The sequence below is a fragment of the Chiloscyllium plagiosum genome, chromosome 13 (assembly GCF_004010195.1).
Source record: "Chiloscyllium plagiosum isolate BGI_BamShark_2017 chromosome 13, ASM401019v2, whole genome shotgun sequence".
Taxonomy (NCBI): domain Eukaryota; kingdom Metazoa; phylum Chordata; class Chondrichthyes; order Orectolobiformes; family Hemiscylliidae; genus Chiloscyllium; species Chiloscyllium plagiosum.
The window spans coordinates 57794433-57821344 of record NC_057722.1 but is presented as its reverse complement, the minus strand read 5'-3'; the positions used below and the strand labels follow the sequence as shown (position 1 = coordinate 57821344).

Here is a 26912-nt window from a genome sequence, read left to right as displayed (position 1 = left end):
AGGGTATAGCAAACGAGGGAGAATATTCATCTTGATAAGCGCTATCCGACCCAACCATGAGACTGGAAGTGCCTCCCATCTTTGGAGATCTTTGTTTAATTTTTTCAAATAATTGAGTAAAATTGGCTTAGAACAGCCAATCCAGAACTGGAGTAAAGAATATGCCCAAATACACAACCTCCCCCCCACCCCGTGACCACCTAAATGGGAATCTATAGTCACTCTCAAGAGCCAACTCTTTCGTAAGACCACCCATAGGCATAGCCTCTGATTTAGCAAAATTAATCTTATACCCTGAAAACGTGCCAAACGCGTGAATGCATTGTATCAGCAAGGCAGTGAGACTGCTGGATTTGTCAAGAAAATTAGAACATCATCTGCATACAGCGAGATCTTATGTAATTTTGACCCCACTTCTGGAGCTGATATATTGAGATCCCCATGAATGGCCTCTGCCAACAGTTCAATCACCAACGTAAAAAGTAATGGTGAAAGGGGACAGCTCTGCCGGCTGCCCCTAGAAATATTAAAATTGCTTGATCGTACCCCGTTGGTAATGACTGCAGCGAGAGGTACACTGTAGAGAACTTTAGCCATCTTATGAAAACTTCGCCCAGACCAAACCGGTCTAGATATAGAAAAGGTACGGCCACTCAACTCGGGCAAATGCCTTCTCTGCATCTAAAGAAATCACCAATTCCTGTATTGACTGCTATTGGCATGCTTGGATTACTTTAAGCAGCCTCCTAACATTATTGGAGGATCTGCAACCCTTTATGAAGCCCGTCTGATCCTCTTTAATAATAGAGGGTAACACAGTCTCCAGCCTTAACGCAAGAGCATTAGAGAGGATCTTAAAGTCCACATTTAAGAGCGAGATGGGCCTGTATGAAGCACAGTCTTCCGGATCCTTCCCTTTTTTAAGGATAAGTGAAATATTGGCCTCTCTCAGAGATGGTGGGAGATAAACATGACTGTATGAATGATTAAACATATTCAGCATCGGGCATGACAGTATACTTATAAATTCCTTATAGAATTCACTGGGAAGTCCATCAGGACCGGGCGCCTTTCCACTCTGGAACTGCCTCACAGCTTCCTGCACTTCTTGCTCTGATAATGGGGCATTGAGAAAGGACTGTTGTTCAGGAGTCACACCCGGGAGCTTCAGATCTCTAAAAAAGGATTCCATTTTGGCCTGCCCCTTCTCACAATTCTCAGACTGATATAACTTAGAGTAGAATCTCTGGAAAGCCTCATTAATATTTTTAGAATCACATGTTAGGTTCCCAGACCCTTCCCTAATCGCTGTAATGGTTTGTGGGGCACTTCTCTTTCTGGCAAGGTATGCTAAGTATTTGCCTGGCTTGTCACCATGCTCGTATAACCTTTGCTTTGCAAAAGCCAGATCTTTCCTTGCTGTCTGCGTGAGCACGGAATTTAGTGCAGACCGTAGTGCCGTAATCCTCTGTAGTTTGACCAATGAGGGTCTGTCAAAGTAGGCCTTCTCGGCTGCCTTCAACTGTGCTTCAAGGAGACGTTGCTGCTCGTCCTTCTGCCGCTTCCTACTTGTGGAATATGAAATAACTAACCCTCTGGCATAAGCTTTGGCAGTTTCCCAGAGAACAGATGAACTATCAACCGAGCCTACGTTGATGTCTAGGAATGCCCGAAATTCCCTAGAGAAATACTCCACAAACTTGCTGTCCATGAGAATAAAGGGGTCCATTCACCAGTACCTTGAATCCACTGTAACATCCTTAATTTTAACCATGAGGTACACTGGAGCATGATCAGAGATGGCAATATTACCAATTGTACAGGATACCACCAGATCCAGGGTTACCGCAGGGGTCAGAAAAATATCTATCCTCGTGTGACATCTGTGCAGATTGGAGGAAAACGTGAAATCGCTACCTGTAGGGTGGAGACACCTCCAGATGTCCACCAATCCTAATTCCCCACATAACCCCAATAGCTGTTTAGTTTGTGCAGAGGGTATCAAGGGACCTTTAGGCAACCTGTCTACTGTGGGGTCCATGAGGCAGTTAAAATCTCCCCCTATAATGATGTGCCGAGACTTGAGACTTATCAGTTTAGAAAAAGCATCTACCAAGAATTTAAGAGGATGAGCTGGGGGACAATAAACATTTAAAATGCCATATTCTTCCCCATTTATCAGGGCTTTAAGAATTACAAACCTCCCGTATGTGTCTTTAACACATTCCAACAATTTAAATGAGAGATTTTTCCTTACCAATATAGCCACTCCCCTACTTCTGGTATTAAATGATGAAAAGTAAACTTGGTCAAAGCCATTCTGCTGTAATTTCAGATGCTCCTTGTCATCCAAATGTGTCTCCTGTAACAAAGCAATATTCACCTTCTCCTTTCTAAGACTCAAGTGTACCTTCTTCCTCTTAATTGGTGAGTGACTTCCCTTGATATTCCAGGTACACCATTTAATCAAATCATTAGCCATAATATTCTTAGATTACATTTAAATTCCAGACAGGAGGAACCCGAACCCCAAATTGCTGAGCCTTAGTGTGGCATGGTCCACCAAATATAAAAACTACATAAACTAAAACCACTCAAACATACAAAATTATTAAAAATAAAAAACAACAAAAACCAGAAAACAAACCAACATATAAAATACCAATAGCGCTGAGTAGGGGAACTCACCTCCTGCCCAGAGGGGGCAACTACTCATCCCGAACTGCCTATAAATAGGCATCTAACCATCTCAACCACCTTCACCTCTCCCAGCTAGAGCCGCATTGGAAGCACAAGCTAAAAAGAATAAACACCCCATAGAATATCAATATGAATTAAAAAACATTCTTTTATAAAAAAAAAAGGGGGAATAAATACCCCACCCATCCTTTGGTATGTCCTAACTTAGAAATTTAAAATGTACATCTTAACCACCGCCAGACATAGTTTGAACCAAATTATTATCAATAGAGGTAAAAAAAGGGGAAAAACAAAGCTCCAACCGGATTTCCTCCATTTCTTTTACAGAATGATAAACGCATACCCAAGCAACAATATTTATACATACTACAATTGTTTAAATTAGGTTTGTTTGTCCACAACGTCTCTTACCTTCTCCGATGTGTCAAAGAGATGCATGGATCCATCTAAGGTGATCGAAAGCACTGCTAGATATCTCAGGGAGTTCTGAATCCCAAGCGCCTTCAATCTTCTCTTGACACCATCATACGATTTTCGTTTCTGGATCACCGCCACTGAAAAGTCCTGAAAAAACATGATCTTAGACCCCTCGTAAATTAGGGCCTTTGGATTCTTCCCCTAGAGTCTGGAAGCCTCCATGACACTCTCCTTATCCCGGTAATGATGGAACCGCACCAAGAAAGGACGAGGGCGTTGACCCAGACCTGACCTCCACGCTGCGACCCGGTGAGCCCTCTCTATCTTCAATCCTCTCATGCCAGTCTCCAAGTCAAGGAATTTCAGAAGCCAATCTTCAACAAATTCCACAGGCCGCTTACCTTCCTTACCCTCAGGCAGACCGATGATCCGAATGTTTTTTCTCCTGCCCCTGTTTTCAGGATCATCCACTTGGTCACGCAAATTACTAACCTGTGTCTTCAGGGCTTGGATCTCTTCCTTGAATGAACTGGCATCAGCTTCCACCGCTGTGATCCTGTGCTCCACCTCATCCGTCCTCTTCTCCAGGTCTCCCAGCTGCCTCTCATGCTTCTGCAGCATGAGAGAGACTGGAGCCAGCTTCTCTTCAATCTGTTTCCCCAACATCTTGCGAGATTTTGAGAGCTGGTTCACCAGGTCCTGGAGAGTAATCGGCTCTGAGGCTGCTGCAGGCTGAGCTGCAGGCCCGGCCTCAGATGCTCCTCCCTTTTTAGGCATTTCTGGACAGCTGAAAAAACAGGTAAGTCAATTTTTAAATGTTTCTTGGGGCTCCACAATCTTTCCAATGCCCCAAGAAATCCTGATGACCTGGTTTGGGTGGATTAAAGGACTGTCCTGCTCCTGCTGCGATGTGAAGCTCTGTAGTGTGATCTTCTCAGATCGCCGCCATCTTAGATCCCCCCAACTTCCAAATTTTGAGGATGATACAAAATTTGGAAGCTTTGCAAATGGTGAGAAGGACAGTGTGGAACACAAAGGACATAGCCAATTTTGGTGGAGTGTGCAGGTCAGTGGCAGATGAAGTTCAATACAGAGAAGTGTGAATTGATACATTTCAATAGAAAGATCTTCGCAACACAATATAAAATAAATGGTTCTAGATTAAAGGGTGTGCAAAAGGCATTCAAGAGGTTTTGGAGGATTATTTAACTAGAAACAGTTACAAGAGGACAGGGAAAAAGCAAGAGATTGGCAATAAGTCAAATGGTGCATACACAATGAGCTAGACAGCCTTCTCAGGATCACACAGCATACATAATAATACAGCGATTCTAATCAAATAATTTGGAGATGATGGGTTCCTGATCCTTTGGTGGGTTCACTGGGAATCTGAACACAGATACTACTCGTGTTGATGTTGGAAGCTTTCTCTAATAACCTCAGACTTTTATAATTCACCCCCTTGTTCTAAAATATTAAATTGAACAGCAGATCATTCTCTCAATAAAAGGCTGGTAAATCACCAATTGCAGATTAAATTTGGCAGTATAAATAGGTGAAACAGAAGCCTGCACTTTTGCAGCAAGCTTCACAGTGTTCCAGAGTGGTTCAGTAATATTGGAAGATTTGTCAAGTTTATAGTGTAGGCATCACAGTAGCCAATCTACACCCAGCAAGGTCACGGAAATTACAATGGAACCTAGGGGCAAATCACCGCAGATGCTGGAATCTGTGGTCGAAACAACAAATACTGGAGATCACAGTGGGTCAGACAGCAACAAGGGAGAAGAGCAAGCTAACATCAAGTCTAGGGAACCTAGGCAGGTTCATTTTAAATGCAAACAGATGAATTTGGCACAGGAGCAGCCCATTCAGCCCCTTTTGTTTGCATCACCTTTTAAAAAGATCATGCTGACTTGATTGCAACTTCAAAACAATATTTCCACCTACCTCTGATTACCTTTAATCCCCTTGCTTATCAGAAATTTCTCCATGTCACCTTAAAAACATACAAAGACTCTGCTTCCACCATCTTCTTAGGAAGAGAGTTCCAAAGACTCATGACATTCAGAGAGAAAATGTTTAGCCTGGTTTCTTTTTAAATGAGTGACCCCTATTTAAAAACACTGACCCTAGGTTTAGATTCTCCTGCAGAAGAAACATCCTGTTGTGAATTCTGTATCATTTTATTTTCTGCATTTTTGACAGTGGATAATAATGGGAAAGGGACTGTTTTAAAACCAACGATTGTGGTAGGAATTGCAGCACTTTTAAAAACAAATTGCTGAAGCTTATTGTGTGTGGTGTTTACACTGCTGCTTTGTCCAAGCAGTTGAAGAAGATGTTTGTTGACAGTAAGACTCTGGGACATTTTTTTTATTTTCTTTTTTTTTCTTTTTTTAAATAATTTAACCCCCACACTACCACCTAAGTGCGGTAGTGCTTATTTTATCCCCAGCACCCATGGTGTGTGTGTGTGCAGGTGTGAGACACAGTGAAAGACACAAAGTGCATGAATCTTTATTCAATTTCCACTACCAGGAAGAAAGGAAACACCCAGGTGGCCAGTGAGACTCTGGGACATATGTGCAGTATATTAATTTTTTTATATATTTTTTTTAGTTTTTTTTTCTTTTTTTTCTTTTTTTTAACCCTCACACTACCACCTAAGTGCGGTAGTGCTTATTTTATCCCCAGCACCCATGGTGTGTGTGTGTAGGTGTGAGACAGGTGGCCAGTGAGACTCTGGGACATATGTGCAGTATATTAATCTTTTTTTTTGTTGATGGCCAGTTTGTGAAGCTTTTTATCTTTTTTTTTTGGTGTGTGTGTGTGTGCAGGTGGGAGACACAGTGAAAGACACAAAGTGCACGAATCTTTATTCAATTTCCACCACCAGGAAGAAAGGAAACACCCAGGTGGCCAGTGAGACTCTAGGACATATGTGCAGTATATTAATTTTCTTTTTTTTTATCACCTAAGTGCGGTAGTGCTTATTTTATCCCAACACCCATGGTGTGTGTGTGTGCAGGTGGGAGACACAGTGAAAGACACAAAGTGCACGAATCTTTATGTGCAGTATATTAATGAACCAGCAACAGGCAGCTGATTGGTTTGTGTAATTGTGACCAATCATGGATGCTAAAGGTCATCAGCCTGATAACTCTCTGATCGGTTCTGGGGTAGCTGAACAGCTTGTGGGTGTGAACAGCACAGGGAAACAGCCTTTGGGCTCCTGGTAGGGAAGTTTGTGTGTTTGGGTCTTTTTCTCTGCAGTAAAAAGTAAGTTGTTTCTTTCCCTCCCTCCTCTCAGTTGATGCTTTTAATTGGTAAGTTTGAGATGTTGCAGTCAGTGTACCAATTGTCCTGAGCTTTCTGCAAAGAAATGACAGAATCCAGAGAAAAAAAAATCAGAAAAAAGAAAGTCCTAGCAAGCCAGAAAGATCATTTCAATGAATGCTGTGAACTGGTACTATTGACCTGTGTTTCCTATCTTGATTCTCTCCACCTATAAAGCCAGGGTTTTTTGTTTAGCTGTGCCTATCTGTACATTTGTCTAGGGTTTCTAAATAGTTTGTTTTAGCTTGTAGAGTTGTATGATTAGAATTTACTTATTTGTAATAAATAATTCATATTTAAGTACTTAATAAGCTAAGTACAGAAACTGGGTCAGTGTTTTCTATTAACTTTATTCCATCCAATCAGTGTGAATTGGGCACTTTGCATGCTTTGATTAAGTCATTAACTTTTGTGGCAGCCCCAGGAGGAGAGAGTTGAGAATCAATTACATTTCCAAGTAGATCATAAACAAAGATTAGGAGTGTGTTACTGGATCATTCTGAAACAGAGACAATGGTTAAGTGGCAAAGGCAAAAACAAAATGGCACTGAAAATTGCAAATCCAGTGATAGAGTTGTCCCTGACAGTTTTAAATAAACTTCCAAAAGACAAGTTAATTGATTTGGGAAGTGAGTTAAGGGTGATCTGGGCTGTCAAGACAATAAAGCAGATATAAGTGAAGTATGAGTACAGCATTTGAGTTTAGCAGGTTGTCCCTGACAGTTTTAAATAAACTTCCAAAAGACAAGTTAATTGATTTTGGGAAGTGAGTTAAGGGTGATCTGGGCTGTCAAGACAATAAAGCAGATATAAGTGAAGTATGAGTACAGCATTTGAGTTTAGCAGAAACAAAAAAAGGCTAGTTATTCCAGGAAGTGGAACATCAGAATCAGGTAATATTGGATCTCAAAATAAAACTGGAAATGAAAAATTAAAGCAACTTGAAATAAAAAAAACATGGAGATGAAATTTCAAAGGGAAGAAAAAGACAAAGGAAGGGAAATGAGATGATTAGAATTACACAGGGAAAAGGTAGGGTGGGGAGAGAGAGACAGATAGAGACATAGGGAATTTAAACTCAAAATACTGCAGTTGACAACAGAAACATCAGAGGCTCTGAGGAGAATCAAATGAATAATGTGAAGTCTAATATGGAAATGTTTTACGTTTCTCCAGGGCCTGTCAATATTTGAGTTAAAGGATTTGGAGGCTTTTTAATGTCTTGAGAAAATAGTGAAACAAATGAATTTGCCAATGAGATCCTGGACATTGATCATGCAGTGTAAGTTGATAGGTAAAGTACTGGAAATTTATGCTTCATAGTCATTGTGGGATTATAACAGTGTAAAATAAATTTTATTGACTACATGTGAGTTAGTGCCTGAATTAGGCAAAAGTTTTGAAATTTAAGGAAACGTTCCTGGCAAATTTACATTAAATGTCAGAGTTAGACAAAATCATTTTGACATGGCTATGTATATTAGAAGCTGAAATCCTGTATGAAGTCCTCAGAAAGGAATTCTCTTAGAATAATTTTTTTGAAATCCTGACATAATAAGAACCCATGTTGAGGTTCTAAATGTTGCAACTGCTAGACAGGCAGCAGTAATGGCTGATAATTATGATCTGAACCATAAATCTAAACTTTTTTCATAAAATAGGGGACATAAAATAAAAGAATGTAAATGTTCAATATTATTAAAGACAGAATGTCAATGAGGAATTCTTGCTCACACAGAGCCAAAGAATGGATGATTATTCATCAGGTAGTGGTACCACCCAGATGTCATAAGGAGACATGGTAAGTCAAATATGGAATTCCTATTGCAGTGTATGAAGGAATGCAGAGATTAATAAATAGATATGTCATAGAACTGTAGTACTGTTTTGTTGAATGTGCTTAATATGTCAGGTAGTAGGAAAGCATCAACATGTAATCAAACCAGCACCTATGCCCATACAAGTCTTTTAAGAACTATTTAATCAAGATTGTGTAGGTTTCTGAATGCAGATAAGACATTATCAAAGTAGGATAACAGTATAATGTTACAATTATGGGTAGGATAACCTGTTCCCAGAAAGTTTTACAGAAATGGTTGGACAAGCTCAACAGGTCTAGCAGCATTTGAGGAGAGAGAGAGAATCAGAGTTCACATTTTGAGTCCAGTGACCCTTCTTCAGAACGAACTGGACTACCAATTGAGTTACAATCTGATCAGGATTCTAACTTTACATCTAAAGTTTTCCAGGAGATCATTAGTAGTTTCAGTATAAACCAATAAATTTCAAGAGTATATCAGCAGGGAATTTATAGGTGGAGCCAGAAGAAGTGGATGATGTACTTAATGAGTCCTTTGCATTGATATTCACAAAGGAGAGGGATGTGAATAATGGTAAGATTTTTTTGGTGGGGGGGGGGGGTAGGGTATGTTGATATGAAGGAGGTGTTCGATGTCTTGAAAAACATTAAGGTAAATAAATCACCAAGGCCTGGTGGGCTCGATCCTAGGATACTGTAGAAGGCAAGGGAGGAGAGTTTTGGGTCCTTGACAGAGGCTGTTTAGCCAGAGAAGAGGTCCAAGAAGACAGGATATTAGTCAATGTTCTTTTGTTTAAGAAAGGCAAGAGGTATAAACCAGGAAATTATAGGCCAATGGGCCTGCTTTCATTGGTTGGGAAATTATTAGAGGTGATTCTTTAGTGATAGGATTTCCTTGCATTTGGACAAAAATGAACTTGAGGGATATTCAGCATGGCTATGTGGGGGAGGGTTTGGCTCTCAAATTTGATTGAGTTTAGAAGAAGTAACGAAGATGATTGAAGGTAGGGCAGTGGATATTGTAAATGAACTTCACAGAAACACTTGATAAGGTCCCTCGTGGTTGGATGGTCCAGCAGATTAAGTCATATGGGATCCATGGTGAGTTGGCACTTTAAATACAAAATTGGCTTGATTGTAGAAGACAGAGTAGTTTGCAGCAAAAATGGCAATTGCTGGAGAAACTCAGCAGGTCTGGCAGCATCTGTGCAAAGAAAGCAGGGCTAATGTTTCAAGTCCTGTGATTCTTCATCAAAATGGGTGTTTTTCTACTGGAGGTCTGTGACCAGTGGTATTCCTCAAGGATCAGTGCTGTTTGGAAGAAAATGTAGGTGGTCTGATTAGTAAGTCTGTAGGTGACAAGAAAGTTGATGGAGTTGTGGATAGTGATGAAGGTTATCAAAGGAATACAGCATGATATAGATCAGTTGGACATTTAGTGGGGAAACAGCAGATGGAGTTTAATCTGGACAAGGGTAAGGTGATGCATTTCAGGAAGTCAAATGCAAGAGGAGTATACAGTAAGTGTAATGACCTTTAAGAGCATTGCTGTACAGATGGAGTTTAGGTGCAACTCCATAGCTTCCTCAAAATGGCAACATAAGTGGATACAGTGGTAAAAGCAGCATACAGTATGCTTGCCTTCAATGCCTTCAGGGCATTGAGTATAAAAGTTAGCAAGTCATGTTGCAGTTGTATAAGATTTCAATTAGATGATACAATGGCTTTAAGAGGTGTATTTTGCCCTGGTTACTTTTATTAAGAAAAGTTGACACAGGTGATAGCAGTCTGCTCCAAAGCCAATAAAATAAACAGCTTGTAAGGCTTTGCGTTTTTTCTTAAAGTTGGAACAATAGAAGCAACCTGAATGGTTGGGGTCAAGCTCCAACAACCAGAATTTTCTATAGCTTTAGCATTTGATAGCAGTTGCTGGGATGTTGAAGCTGGATGTTATAGCTAAAATCTGGGATTCTCTTCCTGCTGCTAGAATTGCATGTGAGAAAATCTATTTTATTGAATTTGTCTTTGGGACATTATTATATTGAAATAGTTAATTAGTAGTAAGCATTTTGATAGATATACAGTTAAGCCAATTCTTCTCTTTTCTTTTTATTTTGTTTGTATCATGTATCAATAAAGTGTGTTTGGTTTCAAGCCTGGTAGTTTGACTAATTGAATTATATCTAGAACATGCCTTTACCTTTTTTAGTCTAGACCATAACTTTTCCTTAACTATCATTTTAAATATTTCGAGGGGGTTTGGTCTGGTGCATTTGGAGTATCTTGTGCAATTATGGTCCCCACACAACAGGAAGGCTAGAAATGCTTTGGAGAAGATGCAAAAGAGGTTTACCAGGACATTGCCTGGACTGGATTGTAGTAGCTATCAGGTGCTGTTGGACAAACTTGGATTGTTTTCGTTAGTGTCAGAGGCTGAGTGAAGTATATAAAATTTGAGGCATGGGTAGGATAAGTCTTTTTCCCAGGGTGTTATTGTTCAAATAATAGGCAGTATTAGTTTTAAAGGAGATATGCAAGATACGTTTTTCCACAGGGTGGAAAGTGTCTAGACCATGCTGCCAGGGGAGGTGATAGAAGCAGAGATTATAACAATGATTATGGGACATTTAGACTGACACAAAAACAGATAGGAATAGAAGACTATGAGCCATATGCAAGCAGTTGGGATTAATTTGAATGGACTTCAATGTCAGTATATCTGTGAAGGGCCAAAGGGCCTGTTCCTGTGCTGTACTGTTGTACTGATCTCTATGTTCTATCCATAAACTCAGGAAACTTTAGATTGGTACTATCAAGCTCTCATTTGCATGATTAAGGCACACTGTCACAAATGTTTGTAGAAAGGGTCAGAGGAGAATGTAAGTTGGACAAGAACATTTGAAAGTTTCACAAGTGATGGTAAAAGGATGGGAAGATAAGCATTCACCAACCAGAAAATGGGCTGACGATGATGTGGCCTACTTGGGAAAGTAACACTCTCCACAACCACTCTCTCAAGGCCCCTCAGGATCCTGTATGTTTCAATCATGCCACCTCTTACTCCAGTAGACGTAAGCCTAGCCCTGTCCAACTTTTCCTTATCAATCAGCCCACTCATTCCCGGTATTATGCACTCCAACAGCACTGCACTCCCTCAGTAACAATTCTGCAACAGTGTAGGACTCCCTCAACACTGACCCCCGCCCCCCCCCCCTCCCCAATAGTCCTCCGTACCAGCCGTATACAGTACTGTAACATTCCCTCTGTATTAATCCATTGACCGTGCAGGACTCCCTCAGTACTGATCCCTAAACAGTGCCACACTCCCTCTGTACTGACACTACAACAATAAGGCAGCACTGCCTTAGTACTAACCCACTGACAGTGCAAACTCTCCCCGTATTTTCTCACTGACAATGCACCACATCGTTGGTACCATATTGGGAGTATTGGTTTAGATTTTGCGCTCAATTTTGTGTAGTGGAACCCTGAACCCACAGTCTTCCGATTTCTGAGGTGAGTTATCCACTGAACCATGGCTGACACAGTCAATTTCAGATAATTGGAACAAGTGGGATGCCTGCCTTTCACAGATCTCCATTTCCCCCACGCATGGTTAGTCTGATGCTCAAGCGAGACTCCCCAGGGTGGGAGGGTGCACTTTCCACACAGATAAGAGGAAAGAATGGCCAGGGTATCACAGAATGACTCAGTGAGATTAAGATGATACACAGTGTTAATGTAAGTAAAGGTGGAATTGATTGTAAACACAGATAAGACATTGTGATAACCCCACATAGAATTGTGACTTCTACTCTTTTGTAAACAACAAGCAGAGATAATCTCATATTTCAGTGAAAGAACAGGGGACACCCTTCATCAAGGTGAAAACCAGCTGCATGGCAGGAAATGGAAAAAATGTAGTCAAATCCGTCAAGGTCAGCACTCTTTCACATCCTACAGATTTTCAGAGACACCTATTCTGTAAAGATTTCATATCTCTTCAATCATGCTTTGCTTTTGATTTTCTCTCTCCTTCAACTCTTGTAGGTGCTAATGATCATTGGGGTTTCTCTCCATGGTTATGGGATGTCCCAGAAGTCTCTCCTAGACAGCAATTCTTAATGTGATCCTGGACATCCTGTGGCTTGGTAACATCATATCCCAGGGTGGTATCTACCAGACCTGCTCACAATGTAATGGGAAAGCAAAACACTATACATGCTTGAAATCTGAATTAAAATACAATCTGAATTAAAATACAATATGCTGAAAATGGTAAATGAGTCTGGCAGCATCTGTACAGAGAAAACAGAAATAGCATTTCAGGTCAATGCCCTTTCATTAAATGTCAACTTTATTTCTCTTGACAGATGTTGTCTAATCTGTGAGTTATTTCCAGCATTTACTGTAAGAATTTGAAAGCTTCTTTTCTGATTTCTAGATATTGAAGAGATTACAGGATAAAGGGAAAGTCTAGGAAGCGGGGTTGAGGTGAATGATTAGCTGTGATGTAGTTGAATGGTGGAGTGGACACAAGGGACTAATGGCTGATTCCTGTTCCTGTTTCCCATGCTCCTATGTTTCTTTGCATTGTCAATTTTGATAAGCTGTCTCTGTACAGAATGGAGATGGAGGCCATTCAGTCAGTTGTGTTCTCCCAAGAAGTAGTCTGAACCCTCCTGTCCTCATCAGCTCAAATACATCATTGCTGGATGAAGATGCAATGAAGGTAAATGTTCTTTTTCCCCCTAAACCCCTTCATCAAAATAGATTCACTCTTGTTGCATTAGGGTTTATACCTTGTTGTGCTCTGTGACACCCATCTTCAAAGCCATTGTCCTAAGCTCCACAGCCACCTCCTCCAGAACCACTTCAGAATGATTGACAGGCCTCAATTCTTGGACCTAACTTCTCTCCTCCACAAAGGAGCTCTGAACCATTCTGTTTCTTGGAAATTGGCAATCCAGCCCAGGTTCTGAAACACTCACCTTGAGTGAACCTTACTTCTGCCACATGAATGGAATCACCCAACTGAGGTCAGCTATTTCTGCCAACATTTAAAATCATCTGTAAATGTGACAGCGTTGACTGTTGACATGGCTCAATTTGGTACACACCACAAACTGTGCTGTGGATGTTAGGCAACTGTTTATCACAAGACTGGAGTCAGGTAAAATGCAGGCCTAGTTGAGAGGTGTTGGTCTTGAAACGACACACCTTAATCATGACTGAATACATGCTCTGGTTGTTAGTCCAATAGCATAGCCATTAGGCTGTTTTACAGCCACCATCTCTACTCCATCATGGACACAATGATTTCTTCCTCTTTTCTCCCCAATTACCAAAATTCATCCAAATTCAACTTCACTGTCTCAACATGTCCACCTCCATGATAAAGCGAACAGAAGGGGTTATGTAGAAAGATTACAATCCTCCAGACAATCTGGGAGGCTGAAGGTTCGAGATACCAATGTTCAGAAGTGCAAATCTGAGGCACAATGCCTGAAAGTAAGAGAGAAAGTACATACTGTTGTTACGTGACACCTTTCACAAACTCGGCCATCATAGGCAATCACGTCTTGAGTTCCAGATCTGTTGAATATCTATCCCTTTTTAGTACATTGCCACATGACATGTTGATGGGTTTCCTCAGTGTGAAATCAATAACTTGTCTGCACAAGCTCAGTTCTCTGAGAGATACTGTCATGGACAAGTGCCTCTGCTAATAGTAGATTAATGAGGACGAGTTGAAGTATGGTTTTCTGTGCTTTGATTGATTTCCCTCACTGCCAGCCACAGACCCCCATCCAGCAGCTATGTTTTCTTGGATTTGATCAGCTTGGTCTGTTGTGGTGTTGTTGAGCCACTCTCAGTGATGGATGTTGAAGTTCTCCACTCAAAGTATATTCTGTGATCTTGGCACTCAGTGCTGCTGTTCAAGAGCACTGTTTCATCAGATGAACGTCAGTTGCCATTGTTTGGTTGGTGTGCGAGAAATACCCTGAGAATTCTTGTACTCAAGACAAAACTCTACCCTCAGCTCCAAATCTCGACCAGAGGTCAAATCTTAGCACCTTCATTCAATTTCTAAAGTAACTCAATAATCTGCTTTGGCTCAGAGCTAACTTCATTCCCATTGAGCTGTGCCCATTAATCCCAGAACACAACAGTCAGAGACTGCATTGCCCATATTCCCAAAGGGTTTCCTAACCTCATACTGCCAGCTGTGTCCAGAGGATAACACTCCAATATAAGTCATGAAGTCATGGCTTTCAAGGCTCATTCCAGACACTTGAGCAGAAAATCTTCAGTGGGAATAGAATTGCCTAGCTTAATTACTACTGTTAAACTAGGGAACTACTTGGTGATCAAATGACCCTGTGAACAATTTCAAGGGAGCTGCTCCTCAGTGTTTTCAGGCAATTTTCATTCTTAAATCAGCATCCCAAAAATAATAAATTCTGACCATTGTCACTCTTTGTATTTGGCTCCTGTGTTACGTGTATTTCAACAATTACTATACTTCAAAATATTGGCTGTAAAGTTGTTTTGGAATATCCTCTGATTGAAAAAGGTACTTGAGAATCATAGAATGTGACAACACAAAGGAAGGCCAAAGGGCACCTTACATTATAGTGTTGGCTCTGTGAAAGAACTATTTAGTTATTCTCATCTCCCCCCACCCCCACTACCACCACCTCCGGCTCTTGACCCACTGACCAGTACATTTTTTGTTTTCTTTTTCAAGTAACTTCCTTTTGCAAGTTACTATTCAATCTGCTTACAGGTGTGAAGTCACAGACTGGAACAACTTGCTCTGGACCAATAATTCTAAGCTCTGCTGGATATTTTTCCACTTAGCTGTGTTACCTCGATTCCACCACTTCATCCACCAGAAACATTTTATCTACTCTATTGATTCAAACATTGCATTCATGATTTTTAAGAGATTTATGAAATCTCCCCTTAACCCTTTCTGCTGTAAGGAGAACAATTCCCACTCCTTTTGCATCTTCACAGATGTAAATCCTTGGCACCATTCTGATGAAATACACTTGTAGACCCTCAAAGACCTTGACATTGCTCCCAAAGTAAATTGAATATGATCATTTGCTGTGGCCTAACCAGTAACTTATAAAAGTTTTACAAAGTTTCTGAACCTTTGTACTCTGTGCCTTGTTAAACAACCTTCTCAACCTGTTCTGCCACATTCAAAGATTTCTAATCTACGCTTCAGGTTTCTCTGTTTCTGCACTTTTTATAAAGTTGTTAATTTGTATCACTTCTCCTTCCTGTTCTGATCAAAATGAATCACTTTCAGGGTCTACTGATTTCACAGTCTGTCTCTGTCCTCTTGAAGTTGGTTTCTATTGGTCGTCACTATTTACTCCATTAGTTTTTCCTTTATTATAAACTTTCAAATGATTTTCAATTCCAGATCTGGCACTTCAGGAAGTATATGCAGTTTGAGATGGGGCAGAAAGATACACAAGACTGCAATAGATTACAGAAGTTGGGATTGCTCTCTTTTTTTTTGGAGAAGAGAGAAAGCTGAGAAGAGCTTTGATGAAGGTGTTCAAAATCTTGAGTAATCTGGACTGACTAGATAGGGGAAACTGTTTCCAATAGTGGAAGGATTGAGATCCAGAGAACACTGGCTTTAAGCAATTGACATTGAAAACAATAGGAGAAACCTTTTTAAACAGCCAGGGTTTAGGATCTGGAATGCACTTTCAGAGATTGTGGTGGTCACAGTTTCAATCAAAGCTTTCAACAAGGAATTGAGTCATTAAAGACTCAGACTTCTATAGCATGGAAACAGGCCCTTCGGCCCAGCCCACCCATGCTAACCAGGTTTCTAAACTGAAACAAAAACAGAAATTACTGGAAATAGTCAGCAGGTTTGGCAGCATCTGTGGATGAAATCAGACTTGATGTTTCAGGTCCTGTGACCCTTTAGAACAGTTCTGTTTTTGTTTCTGATATCCAGCATCCACAGTTCTTTTGGTTTCCTAGACTGAACTAGTCCTATTTGCCTGTATTGGGCCCATATCCTTCTGAACCTTTCCAATCCATGTACCTGTCCAAATGTGTCTTCTATGTAATGGTACCAGCCTCCACCACTTCCTCTGGCAACTCATTCCATACACATACCACCCTCTGTGAAAAGGTTGCCCTCCGATCCCTTTTCAAATCTTCCCCCATAACCTTAAACCTATGCCCGCTAGTTTTACACTCCCCTACCCTACAGAAAATACCTTAGTTATTCACCCTATCCATGCCCCTCATGATTGAAATAACTTCACAGAGGCTGGTCTCTCGTCAACAAGTCACCCTTTATTCATAAATTGTGAGTCCATGACACTGATCCAGCTCCCTCAGGATCAGCGCTCAGAGTGAACAGGATTAACAGCCCCAATCAGGAAACACATATTCTGTAAGAAGCACCTGGCTGATCTCATTACAATCAACAGTGATTTTATAAACCTCTGTAAGGTAACCCTCCACTCAAACACTCCAAGGAAAGTAAATCCCAGCCTATTCAACTGTTTGTTATAACTCAAACCTTCCAGTCTTAGTAACATACTTGTAAATCCTTTTTGCACCCTTTCTACTTTAATAACCAATTTCCGATAAGAGGGTGACCAAAATTGCATGCAGTACTCAAAATGTGGCCTCACAAATGTCTTATACTGCGTAACATAATGTTGCACCTCCTGAACACAATGCTGTGATCACTGAAGGTAAGTGGGCCAAATGTTTTCACCACCCTGTCTACCTGTGATGCCACTTCCAAGGAACTAGATACCTGTACCCCTAGATCTTTCAATTTGACAAAGCTCCCCGGTGGCCCAACTATTATCTGTGTAAGTCCATTATTTCAAGTGAAAAATATTGCAGGGCAATGAAGAAAAGGAGGGGAGTGGCATGAGCTGAGTGGCACTTACAGGAAGCCAGCACAGACCTAACAGTTTGAATGGCCTCTTTCTGTGCTGTAATTGTTCTGTGTTCTGCGATATGTATTTGTGACCTGCACTTGGGAATTATATCAAAAGCTGTAGTGGTGTTAAGCTCTCTTTTTCAGTGTTAGACTTTAAGTAATTTATAAACAGAGAGGGCTAAGGTCAGTAATGCAGATTATTAATATGTGATCAATGACCAATTCCAACAGTACAGCTTGTGGCTTAGCAAACACACAGGTTGTGTTTAAATCAACGTGTTTAATTATTCATGATTAAAACATATCTTAAATCAGAGAACTGACATTGGATAGTGAGGGAATGAAATATTTTAGGTTAAGGAAATGGACTGCAGGCTGCATAAACTCATAGCCAACAGGAATGATAAACATCCTTAAGACTAGGACAGTAAGAAGTCTGGTACTATCTCGAGGTTTCACAGCCCTCCTTTCGCTTATGGATTATGCTGGGCAGGGGCTTTAATAGATGAATGAATTATAGAGACAAATATAAACCAAGATTCATTTTCCTCATCACTCACTCCTCTTGTGAACTACATCTGGAGATTTTGTTATACCATCTGGAGATTTTAAATGATAGCAGGATTAAACACAGCTGTGATACACTCCATTGCAAACATTTCAGACTAGAATAGATGATGGGCTGGACGTTTCCAATGACTGAGGTCCTATTTCTATTAAGGGAGGAACATAGGCACTGATCGTTAGACCCACTCAACTGCTCTGAGTATACCCCTGCTGGCTTTTTCTCCTTCAAGTATTTAGTGCATTCCCTTTTGACACCTATTAGTAATCTCCATTTACCCTACAAAACAGTTCAGTTATAACTATAGAGTTATGTAGCATGGAAACAAACCCTTCAGTCCAACTCGTCCATGTCGACTGGATATTCTAAGCTGATCTGGTTCCATTTGCCAGCATTTAATCCACATCTCTCTAAACCCTTTTTTATATACCCATCCAGAATGCCTTTTAAATATTGAAATTTTGCCCTCTCTACATCCCTGCAGCTTGTTTGACACATTCATCACCCTGTGTGCGAACAATCCACCCCCAGATCTTTCTTGACTCTTTCCCATCTATGCCTTCTAGTTTTGGACTCCCTATCCTGGGAGAAAGACCTTAGCTATTCACCATATCCATGTCCCTCATTACTGTATAAACCTCCATAAAGTCACCCTTCAGCTGCTAAGGCTCCAGGGAAACTAGCTCTAGCCTATGCAGTCTCTTATTGGAGCTCAAACCCTCCAATCCCCACAACATCTTTATAAATCTTTTTTGAACTCATTGAAGTTTCACAACGTCCTTCCTGGGGCAGGGAGACCAGCATTGAATGCAGTATTCTAAAACTGGCTTCTTCATGTCTGTTCAGCTGCAACATACTGTCCCAACGCCTATACTTAATGTTCTGACCAATAAAGACAAGTGTGCCAAATGCCGCCTTCACTCTCCCGTCTACCTTCAATTCCACTTCCAAGGAATTATGCACCTGCACACTTGAGTATCTTTGTTTGGTAACACTGCCCAGGATCGAAAAATGTGGCACTGATAAAACGCAGCAGGTCACGCAGCAACCGAGGAGCAGGAGAGTTGACATTTTAGGCCTAAGCCCTTCATCAGGAATGTCCAAAACGTCATCTCTCCTGTTCCTGGGATGCTGCCTGACCTGCTGCCCTTTTCCAGAGCCACACTTTTTGACTCTGACCCTCATCATCTGCAGCCCTCACTTTCTAACCACCCTTTCTCTCCCCCACCCCCAGGGTCTACCATAAGTCTTGTCCTTGTTTGCCTTACCAAAGTGCAACAACACACATTTAGCTAAATTAAACTCCCTCTGCCAGCCATAGCAAAATCCCACATTCCTCCCAAAGTATGACACTCATTCTTTTTTAACCACCTCATACTTTCTTAAGTTAAATTTCATCTGCCACATGTCAGCTTCTTCCAGCAGCCTGTGCGCCCTCTTGGGCGTTTATCTTCCTTACAGTTCGTTGCACTTAGAACATCCATGTCTCCTGCAAATTTTAAAGTCATACCCCGTCAACCTTCCAATCCAATATTAATGTATTTCCAAAGCAGCAGTGGCCCCAGTAGTGAAAAACCAAAATGTTAGAAACATTTGAGCAACTCAGGCAGCATTTGTGAAGATAAATACATGTTATGTTTCTTGGCCATTCCCTTGTGGATTTCATTCTAATGAAATGTTACCTTTGGCCTGAACTTTTGCATTTTTGCAGGACTGAAAGTCTTCCACCTCCAAACCCATCAACCAACACTTCTTCTAAGAAGAATCTGTGTGGAAATAGGCCCTTCGGCCCAACAAGTCCACACTGACCCTCCAAAGAGTAACCCTATTACTCTACATTGTCTCCTGAATAATGCATCTTACCTACACATACCTGAAAACTACAGGCAATTTAACATGGGCAATTCACTTGACCTACACATCTTTGGACTGTGGGAGGAAACCAGAGGACACCCATCTAGGTACTGGGAGAATGTGCAAACTGCACACAGTCACCTGAGGTTGGAATTGAACCCGGGTCACTGGTGCTGTGAGGCAGCAGTTCTAACCACTGAGCCACCGTGCTGCCCCACTGTCATTAAAAGAGAATGAAAAAATGAAAATTTTTTTCTTGAGGAGTGTGGGAGCAATGGGGCCAGGTTCACAGGTACAAGGGTAAATCTAATATCAGCTGTCGTCAACAGATCATTTTTTTTTCATAAGTAGGATGTCCAAGTCACAATTTGTAGACTTTACACTTTCTAAAAGAAGGTATAAATTTACCACAGTTCTTTGGAAGGATAGAATACCATTTTGGAGAGATTGGGGGAGGTTATTAATTGTTGGGAGAGGTCAGGTGTGATTTGTAGGAGGTCAAGTGATCTTTTGGATTGTTAAAGGAGACATGAATATGTGAAAAGAGTGAACTCAACAGAACTTTCCGTAGCAATGTTCCCTCTAAGATGTGTGGCTGTGTGTGTGTGTGTGTATATACAGCTGCTTCAAGGTTCTACACATGGCAATTGGAATTGGCACTCCAATTGCAACATTGATTTCTGGTTTTGGAAGTCACTGCGGCACACAGACATCAGAGGCCCATGCAGCCAGAAAGAAAATTAGAGGGATCACTGAATCTGAGTCAAAGCGTTTAAAACCACTGGCCTTTAAAAGTAAAAAGTAAAAGTCTGTCTCTGCTTCTCTTAAGCAAAGTTCCATCCTTTCTGTGAAATAGCTATCCATCACAATGCTATCAGTTTGCTGCTCATGTCCTTTTTTTCTCCAATGAGTTGCGTTAGCTCAGTTGGCTATGTGATTTGTTTGTGATGCAGTGTAACACCAACAGCATGGGTTCAGTTGTTGCATTGGCTGAGGTTACCATGATGGACTTTTCTTCTCAATCTCTCCCCTCTCCTGAAGTATGGACAGCCTCCGGTTAAACCACGATCTCTCTCTAATGAGAGAGCAACTCTGGTCTGGTAAGACTATGGCAACTTACATTTGTATCTAATTAACAATTTTTGCGAACAATCTGTGATACTGCAACTGATACATTTTGCAGGTTCATATACATGAGGGCACTTTCTTTATCCACTCTGTCTGTTGTCTCATCAAAAGTCTATCAAAATGGTTCAATGCAATCAGCACTGAACAAATAGGGAACAATGTGCAGGCACTGTGGTGTAGTCTTGTCACTGGTCTAGTAATCCAAAATCCCAGGTTAACATCCCGGGGATAATGGCTTGAAATCCTACAATGGACATCTGGTGAAATTTGAAATTTAAACTTAAGTAATAGATCAGCAATATAAATCTATTCTCCGTAATGGTGACAGCAAAACTATCATAAGTTTTCATAGAAAATCCACCTGATTCATTAGTCCTGTAGTGAAGGATATGCTAACAATGCTCAGTCTGGCCCATTTATGAATCCAAACCCACAGCAATGTGGTTGACCTATGAAATGGCCCAGAGAGCCTCAATTCTAGGGCAATTAGGAATGGGCACCAAATGCTTGCCCAGCTAACCATATCCACATGTTATGAAAGAATGGCTAGCTATTTGTTATTACTCCGTGCTTATTGAAGTGAGTGTTAATTTCCTCTGAGTTACTTGTTTCTACAAGTTTTCCCACAGCCAGCTTTAAGCCAACTGGTCAGTGGTTGTCAGGTTTACCCTTTTGGAGAGGAGGTTTGCTGATGTTTGACACATACAATCTTTGCAGTAGAGGATCAAAGAAAGATAAGTAATGCACAGGCTCGCCTAAGATGAATCGTGCTTCGTTGCGCAGTTTTAGCAGGTGGTGCGAGTTACTGATGCATTCTCGAGCTTCCTGTGAGTCACATCAAGTTCCACTTTCACTACATCCTACACTTTCCAAGACAGAAAAATTAAAAGTGCAGAAAACCCCTCTGAATACAATCCACTCTCTCAAATATGACCACAAAACACAACTGCACTGTTGCAACAAAAAAGATGCAAAGTCGATGATTTGTTTTTACTTTGCAAAGTAAAAAACCAAGTGCATTTTCTAAAAAGATACAAGCAGCCTGCTCCAATTTTCCTGCTTTGGGCTGTGGTATATTGTGTTCACACATGACCTTTAAGTAGCTAAAACACTGAAACCCGTGGTCTATATATAGTCGGCAGGAACTCAAAGAGCAACATCACTGAGGTTGATTATTTTTTTCTGCTCTCGTCTCAGTTAGAAATCTAATTTTAAAACTGCCAGTGTCAAAGAAATACTTTTATTTCCTTTGGTTAGTATTTTCCACTTGAAAAAGCAAAACTGCTGAAAGACGATTTATTTGGAAGAATATCTGTTAGTGGTTTAGCTTTTCAGTACAATGTTGATAGTGCTACACTGCTGAGGGAGTGCTGCAGTATTGAAGGGTCAATACTAGGGACTGCTGCACTGTTGGATGGTTAGTACTGTGGCAGTGCTGCACTGACTGAGGTTAAAAAGAGAATAGGGAACGGTCCACTATCTGATTGACAGTGCCCTACTCCTCAGTCCTGACAGAGGGTCAGGGCTGAGGGAGTGCTGCACTGTCGGAGGGTTAGAACTGAGAAACAGCTGCGTTGTCAAAGGGTTAGTAGTGAGGGAGTGCTGCATGGCAAAGCTTCAGCAGAGGGAATAGCTTACAATTGCATTTTCACCTTTTAGAAAGAAGCATTCATCTCAGGTCAACTTGAAATCTCCCATTGCATAGGTATTGGGGTCTTGTCTTGATCAGTATTTGTCCCTACAGCATTATCATGAATACAAAGTATCTCATTACTATCAAATGGTAGTGTGTGGGATGTTCCAATGCACACATTTCTTGATGTATTTCCTACATTACAACAATAACTGCCATTCAAAAGCATTTTCTTGATGATGAAATCCTTAGAATTATTCTGAAGTTTATGAATGACACTTCAGAATGCAGGTTAACCTTCCATGCTGTTGAAATACGGGGCTTGGGTTGCATTCTGGATGATTGTTTGTGATCTTTGACCACTTAAGGGCTATACCTCATGCAATCAGTTATTGGAACAGGGAATGTTTTTCCATTCACTGTGCAGGGTAGACAGTTGCTTATATAGATCCAAGGATTAGGCCCCAGTTAGAATTCCATTGAAAACAGTGACCTGTTTTTTTCTGGAAGAGTGGATGTGTGATTTGCTTGGTGCAGGCTGCATTCCCTGATTCCAATTCTATATTGTACATGTCAGTTATTATGATATCTCCTCTCTTTCCAATCCAGAGCTTCTCAGCAGGAAACCCTTACAGCTCCTGCAATAAAGAACAACTTCTCTTTTCAGGACAATATATATTGCGAGGCACTGGGCTATTTGTTGAAAGTCAATGTTCATAAAGGCTTGAAATTACTAAGTCTTACATTTATATTGGTGCACTGTGAGTCATGTCATTTGGTGATTCTTGCTATCTAGATCCAACTGCAATCTATTATAATCTGTTACAAAGACATCCCACACAAAGAACATCTGAGAGTTTGCTTACAGTATCATCCATCTGAAGAGATACTTTTTATTATCAAAAGCCATGGACTGCCCTCACCATGGCTCCCTGATAAGTCCAGGATAATCTCATTGGCAGTGCTGTGCTTTGAATGAGATGTTACATCCTAGGCCCATCTGTCCCGTCAGAGTACATCACACATCCACTGGCATTACTGGATGAAGATCAGTTAAATTCTTTCCTGTATTCTGACCATATTTAATCATTAACCAGTACCACTTCAACAAATATCCTCATCACATTATTGTTTGAGAGATCTTGTGGGCGGCACGGTGGCTCAGTGGTTCGCACTACAGCCTTGGGTGACTGTCTGTGTGGAGTTTGCACATTCTCCGTGTGTCTGCGTGGGTTTCCTCCGGGTGCTCCGATTTCCTCCCAAAGATGTGCAGGTCAGGTGAATTGGCCATGCTAAATTGCCCGTAGTGCTAGGTGCAGAGGGAATTGGGTCTGGGTGGGTTACTCTTTGGAGGGTTGGTGTGGACTGGGTGCCTGTTTCCACACTGTAGGGAATCTAATCTAATCTCAAATTGGCTGTTAAACCTCCTCCTGTTATACTTCCTACATTGGAAAAGTGACTGCATCTAAAATGTACTCGGTTCAATGCAGCACTCCCTCCGTATTGACCCTCTGTCGGTGCAGCATTCCCTCCATACTGTCAGTTTATTGAAATATTTGGTAGATGGCTTCATCTGACTTAGAGATAAGATTGAGGCATAGAGTGAAAGGTTCAGCGTAGGAACAATTTGTCGATCATATTATCATTGTCCATGTATTCACCTTGACTGCACTGACCTGTCTATAATAACCTGTGCACTGTATTGCATCCCAACATGAATCAGCAACTTAATTGTTCATGCTGTGCAGTCCTCATTGCCTGTAATTCTAAAGCTTCTTGGTTTAACTTGTGATTTTAGTAAATTGTTTTATTAATAATTTGCCTATTTGAACAATTTTGTTGTAAAGGGAAATTACATGAATTAGGCGGAAGTGTCTGTTTGCCATTTCTACATTTTAATGCTTACCCACATCCTGGTATTTCGCACACATGTAGCAACATGTTGATTTGCCAATCGCTCCTGATCTTGCACAGACTGTTGTGTGGTCAATAATTTGCAATGTCATTAATTGAAATGTAAAACACAGCACTGAGGACATGATGCAAACTTTCTAATTTACTCTTACTGAAGGATGGGACTTATAAATAAGAATACAAATTGCAAATCCTGGAAATCCTCACGAAGACACTCAGCGCAAAAAGAAGCAGCAGCAGATTATTTACATGGCCTTGAAATGTACACACTGAACCCACCCCCTCCCTTTTCAGTTAGTTTCAGGCTGTCTCTAATTTTTACTTATTCTTCAGAAATCATGCTTTGGCATTAATGCCTGCGTATATTACAATCACTAATGGCATTTGAAAAGGTGGTGGGTAAGTTGTCCTCTTGAAAAACTTTGAACTTGCAGTTGATGCTGTTCTCGTGTTTCAGACACATGGACTGTTGTTTGGCAGAATAGAACTTGATCTTTGCTGAAAAGAGAACCCCATTGTTGGCATTTACTGTCCTATTCTCATCAGGACAAATGCAAGAATGCCAAATTTGAAATGATCACATCGATTTATAGAACCAGGAAAGAAAATGTACCGAGTGGTTGCAAGTCATACAGCACGGAAACAGACCCTTCGGTCCAACCAGTCCATGCCAAACATAATTCCAAACTGAACTAGTCCCATCTGCCTGCTCCTGGCCCATATCTCTCCAAATCTTTCCTATTCATGTACTTACCCAAATGTCTTTTAAGCATTGTAATTGTATCCACATCCACCATTTCCTCAGGAAGCGTGTTCCACACTTGAACCATCCTCTGTGTTTTAAAAAAAGGTTTGCCCCATATCTTTTTTTTTAAATCTCTCTCTTCTCACCTTAAAACTGTGCCCCCTTGTCTTGAAACCGGCCACCAGTGGGAAACGATGACTACCATTAACTCTATCTCTACCCCTCGTTATTTTATCAACTTCTATAAGGTCACCTCTCCTATGTTCCAGTGAGAACAGTCTCAGCCTATCCAGGTTTTCTTTAGAACTCGAATCTTCTATACCCAGCAACATCCTGGTAAATCTCTGCTGAACTCTCCAACTTAATATCCTTCCTATAACTGAGCAACGAGAACTGGACACAGTACTCCAGAAGAGGCCTCACTAATGTCCTGTAAAACGTCAACATGACTTCCCATCTCCTATATGAAAGGACTGAGCAATGAAGGCTAGCATGCTAAACAGCTTTTTAACCAGCCCATGTCTGATTTTGTTTTTCCTTTAATTTCTTCATGGGAGGTGGACATCACTGGCAAAGCCAGTATTTATTGCTGTTGAACTGAATGGCTTGCTGGGCAGTTAAAGGTCAACAATATTGATGTAGGCCTGGAGTCACATATAAGCCAGACCAGGTAAGGTGACAGATTTTTTTTCCCCAAAGGATGTAATTAAACCAAGTGGGTTCTTAACAATGAAGGTTTCATGATTGCCATCATTCAGATCAGAGCTGAAAATGCAGATTCCTGAAGAAGGGCTTATGCCCGAAATGTCGATTCTCCTGTTCCTTGGATGCTGCCTGACCTGCTGCGCTTTTCCAGCAACACATTTTCAGCTCTGATCTCCAGCATCTGCAGACCTCACTTTCTCCTCCATCATTCAGATCAGTTTTACATTCTAGATTTATTTGGTGAATTTGAATCTCACCCACTACCACGGTGGGATTCGAGCCCATGTCCCCATAGCATTTTCCTGGGCTTTATGGACTGTCAGACCAGTGACATTACTGTGAGGCTACCATGTTCCCTATTGGTTGATATATTACCATGGAGAAAGAAATGGGAACTACAGGGTCCCCACACTGCCAGTTATTTCAAAAATGGCCAATGATTAGACATCCTCTTTTTTTTTAAATCCCTTGAACTAAAAGGGACCACAGTAGCAGGGAAGCAAAGTCATGGTGAATGATTGATTGCCTCATAGACACTCCTAATCAACCTGTTTAGGCACATTACAACACACATGAGATTTGAAACCTGATCTTCCAGCTTAGAAGCAGACACACTTCCATAGTGCAACAAGAGCCCTCGTGTTGTATTGCATACAGTGAGTTGGCTTAGGGGCTTGTTATTAGTTCCATACTCTCAATGATATATATGACGAGCCTAGTATGCAAGGCAAAAATTCAAGATTTGCAGATTTAACAAAACCTCAAAGTATTGCGAACTGTGAGTAGAATGCAGATAGCCTTCAAGGGGATGCAGGCAAGCTTTGGACAAACAAGTGGCAGGTGAAATTCCACGCAAAGAATTGTGAAGTGCTTAGTTTAAAATTATAAATCTAAAGGGCTCAGGAGCAGAGGAATCATTGTTTATACATGCACCAATCATTGAAGGTGACAAGACAGGTTGAGAGCATGGTTAATAAAGCAATGGGTGATTGGATATTGGTAAATAGAGTCAGACAGCAGATGTGTTAAATCTGTATAAACATTGGTCCTACCTTAAGTGGGTTTTTTGTTTTCTTTATTCTTTAATTTGATGTGGACATCACTGGCAAGGTCAGCATTTGTTGTCCATCCCTAATTGTCCTCAAACTG

At 40.9% G+C, this 26912-nt stretch overlaps 1 protein-coding gene and 1 long non-coding RNA gene across 3 annotated transcripts in view; both read left to right on the top strand.

The window, feature by feature from the left end:
- Positions 1 to 6166: 6166 nt before the first annotated feature.
- On the top strand, positions 6167 to 20957 carry LOC122556331. 2 transcript variants are annotated; one of them, XR_006313505.1, is made up of 4 exons: positions 6167 to 6399; positions 7633 to 7738; positions 8195 to 8257; positions 20947 to 20957. It is a non-coding gene; the product is annotated as an uncharacterized LOC122556331 (long non-coding RNA). The 2 variants fall into 2 exon arrangements; XR_006313506.1 differs by lacking the exon at positions 20947 to 20957 and adding an exon at positions 20592 to 20732.
- A 5772-nt stretch (positions 20958 to 26729) lies between these two features.
- Positions 26730 to 26912, top strand: part of LOC122556391 (somatostatin-like) — a 1192-nt gene continuing 1009 nt past the window's right edge. Inside the window, exon 1 of the mRNA XM_043703024.1 lies at positions 26730 to 26762. Coding sequence (XP_043558959.1) covers positions 26730 to 26762 — 33 coding nt within the window. The remainder of the gene's footprint in view (positions 26763 to 26912) is intronic.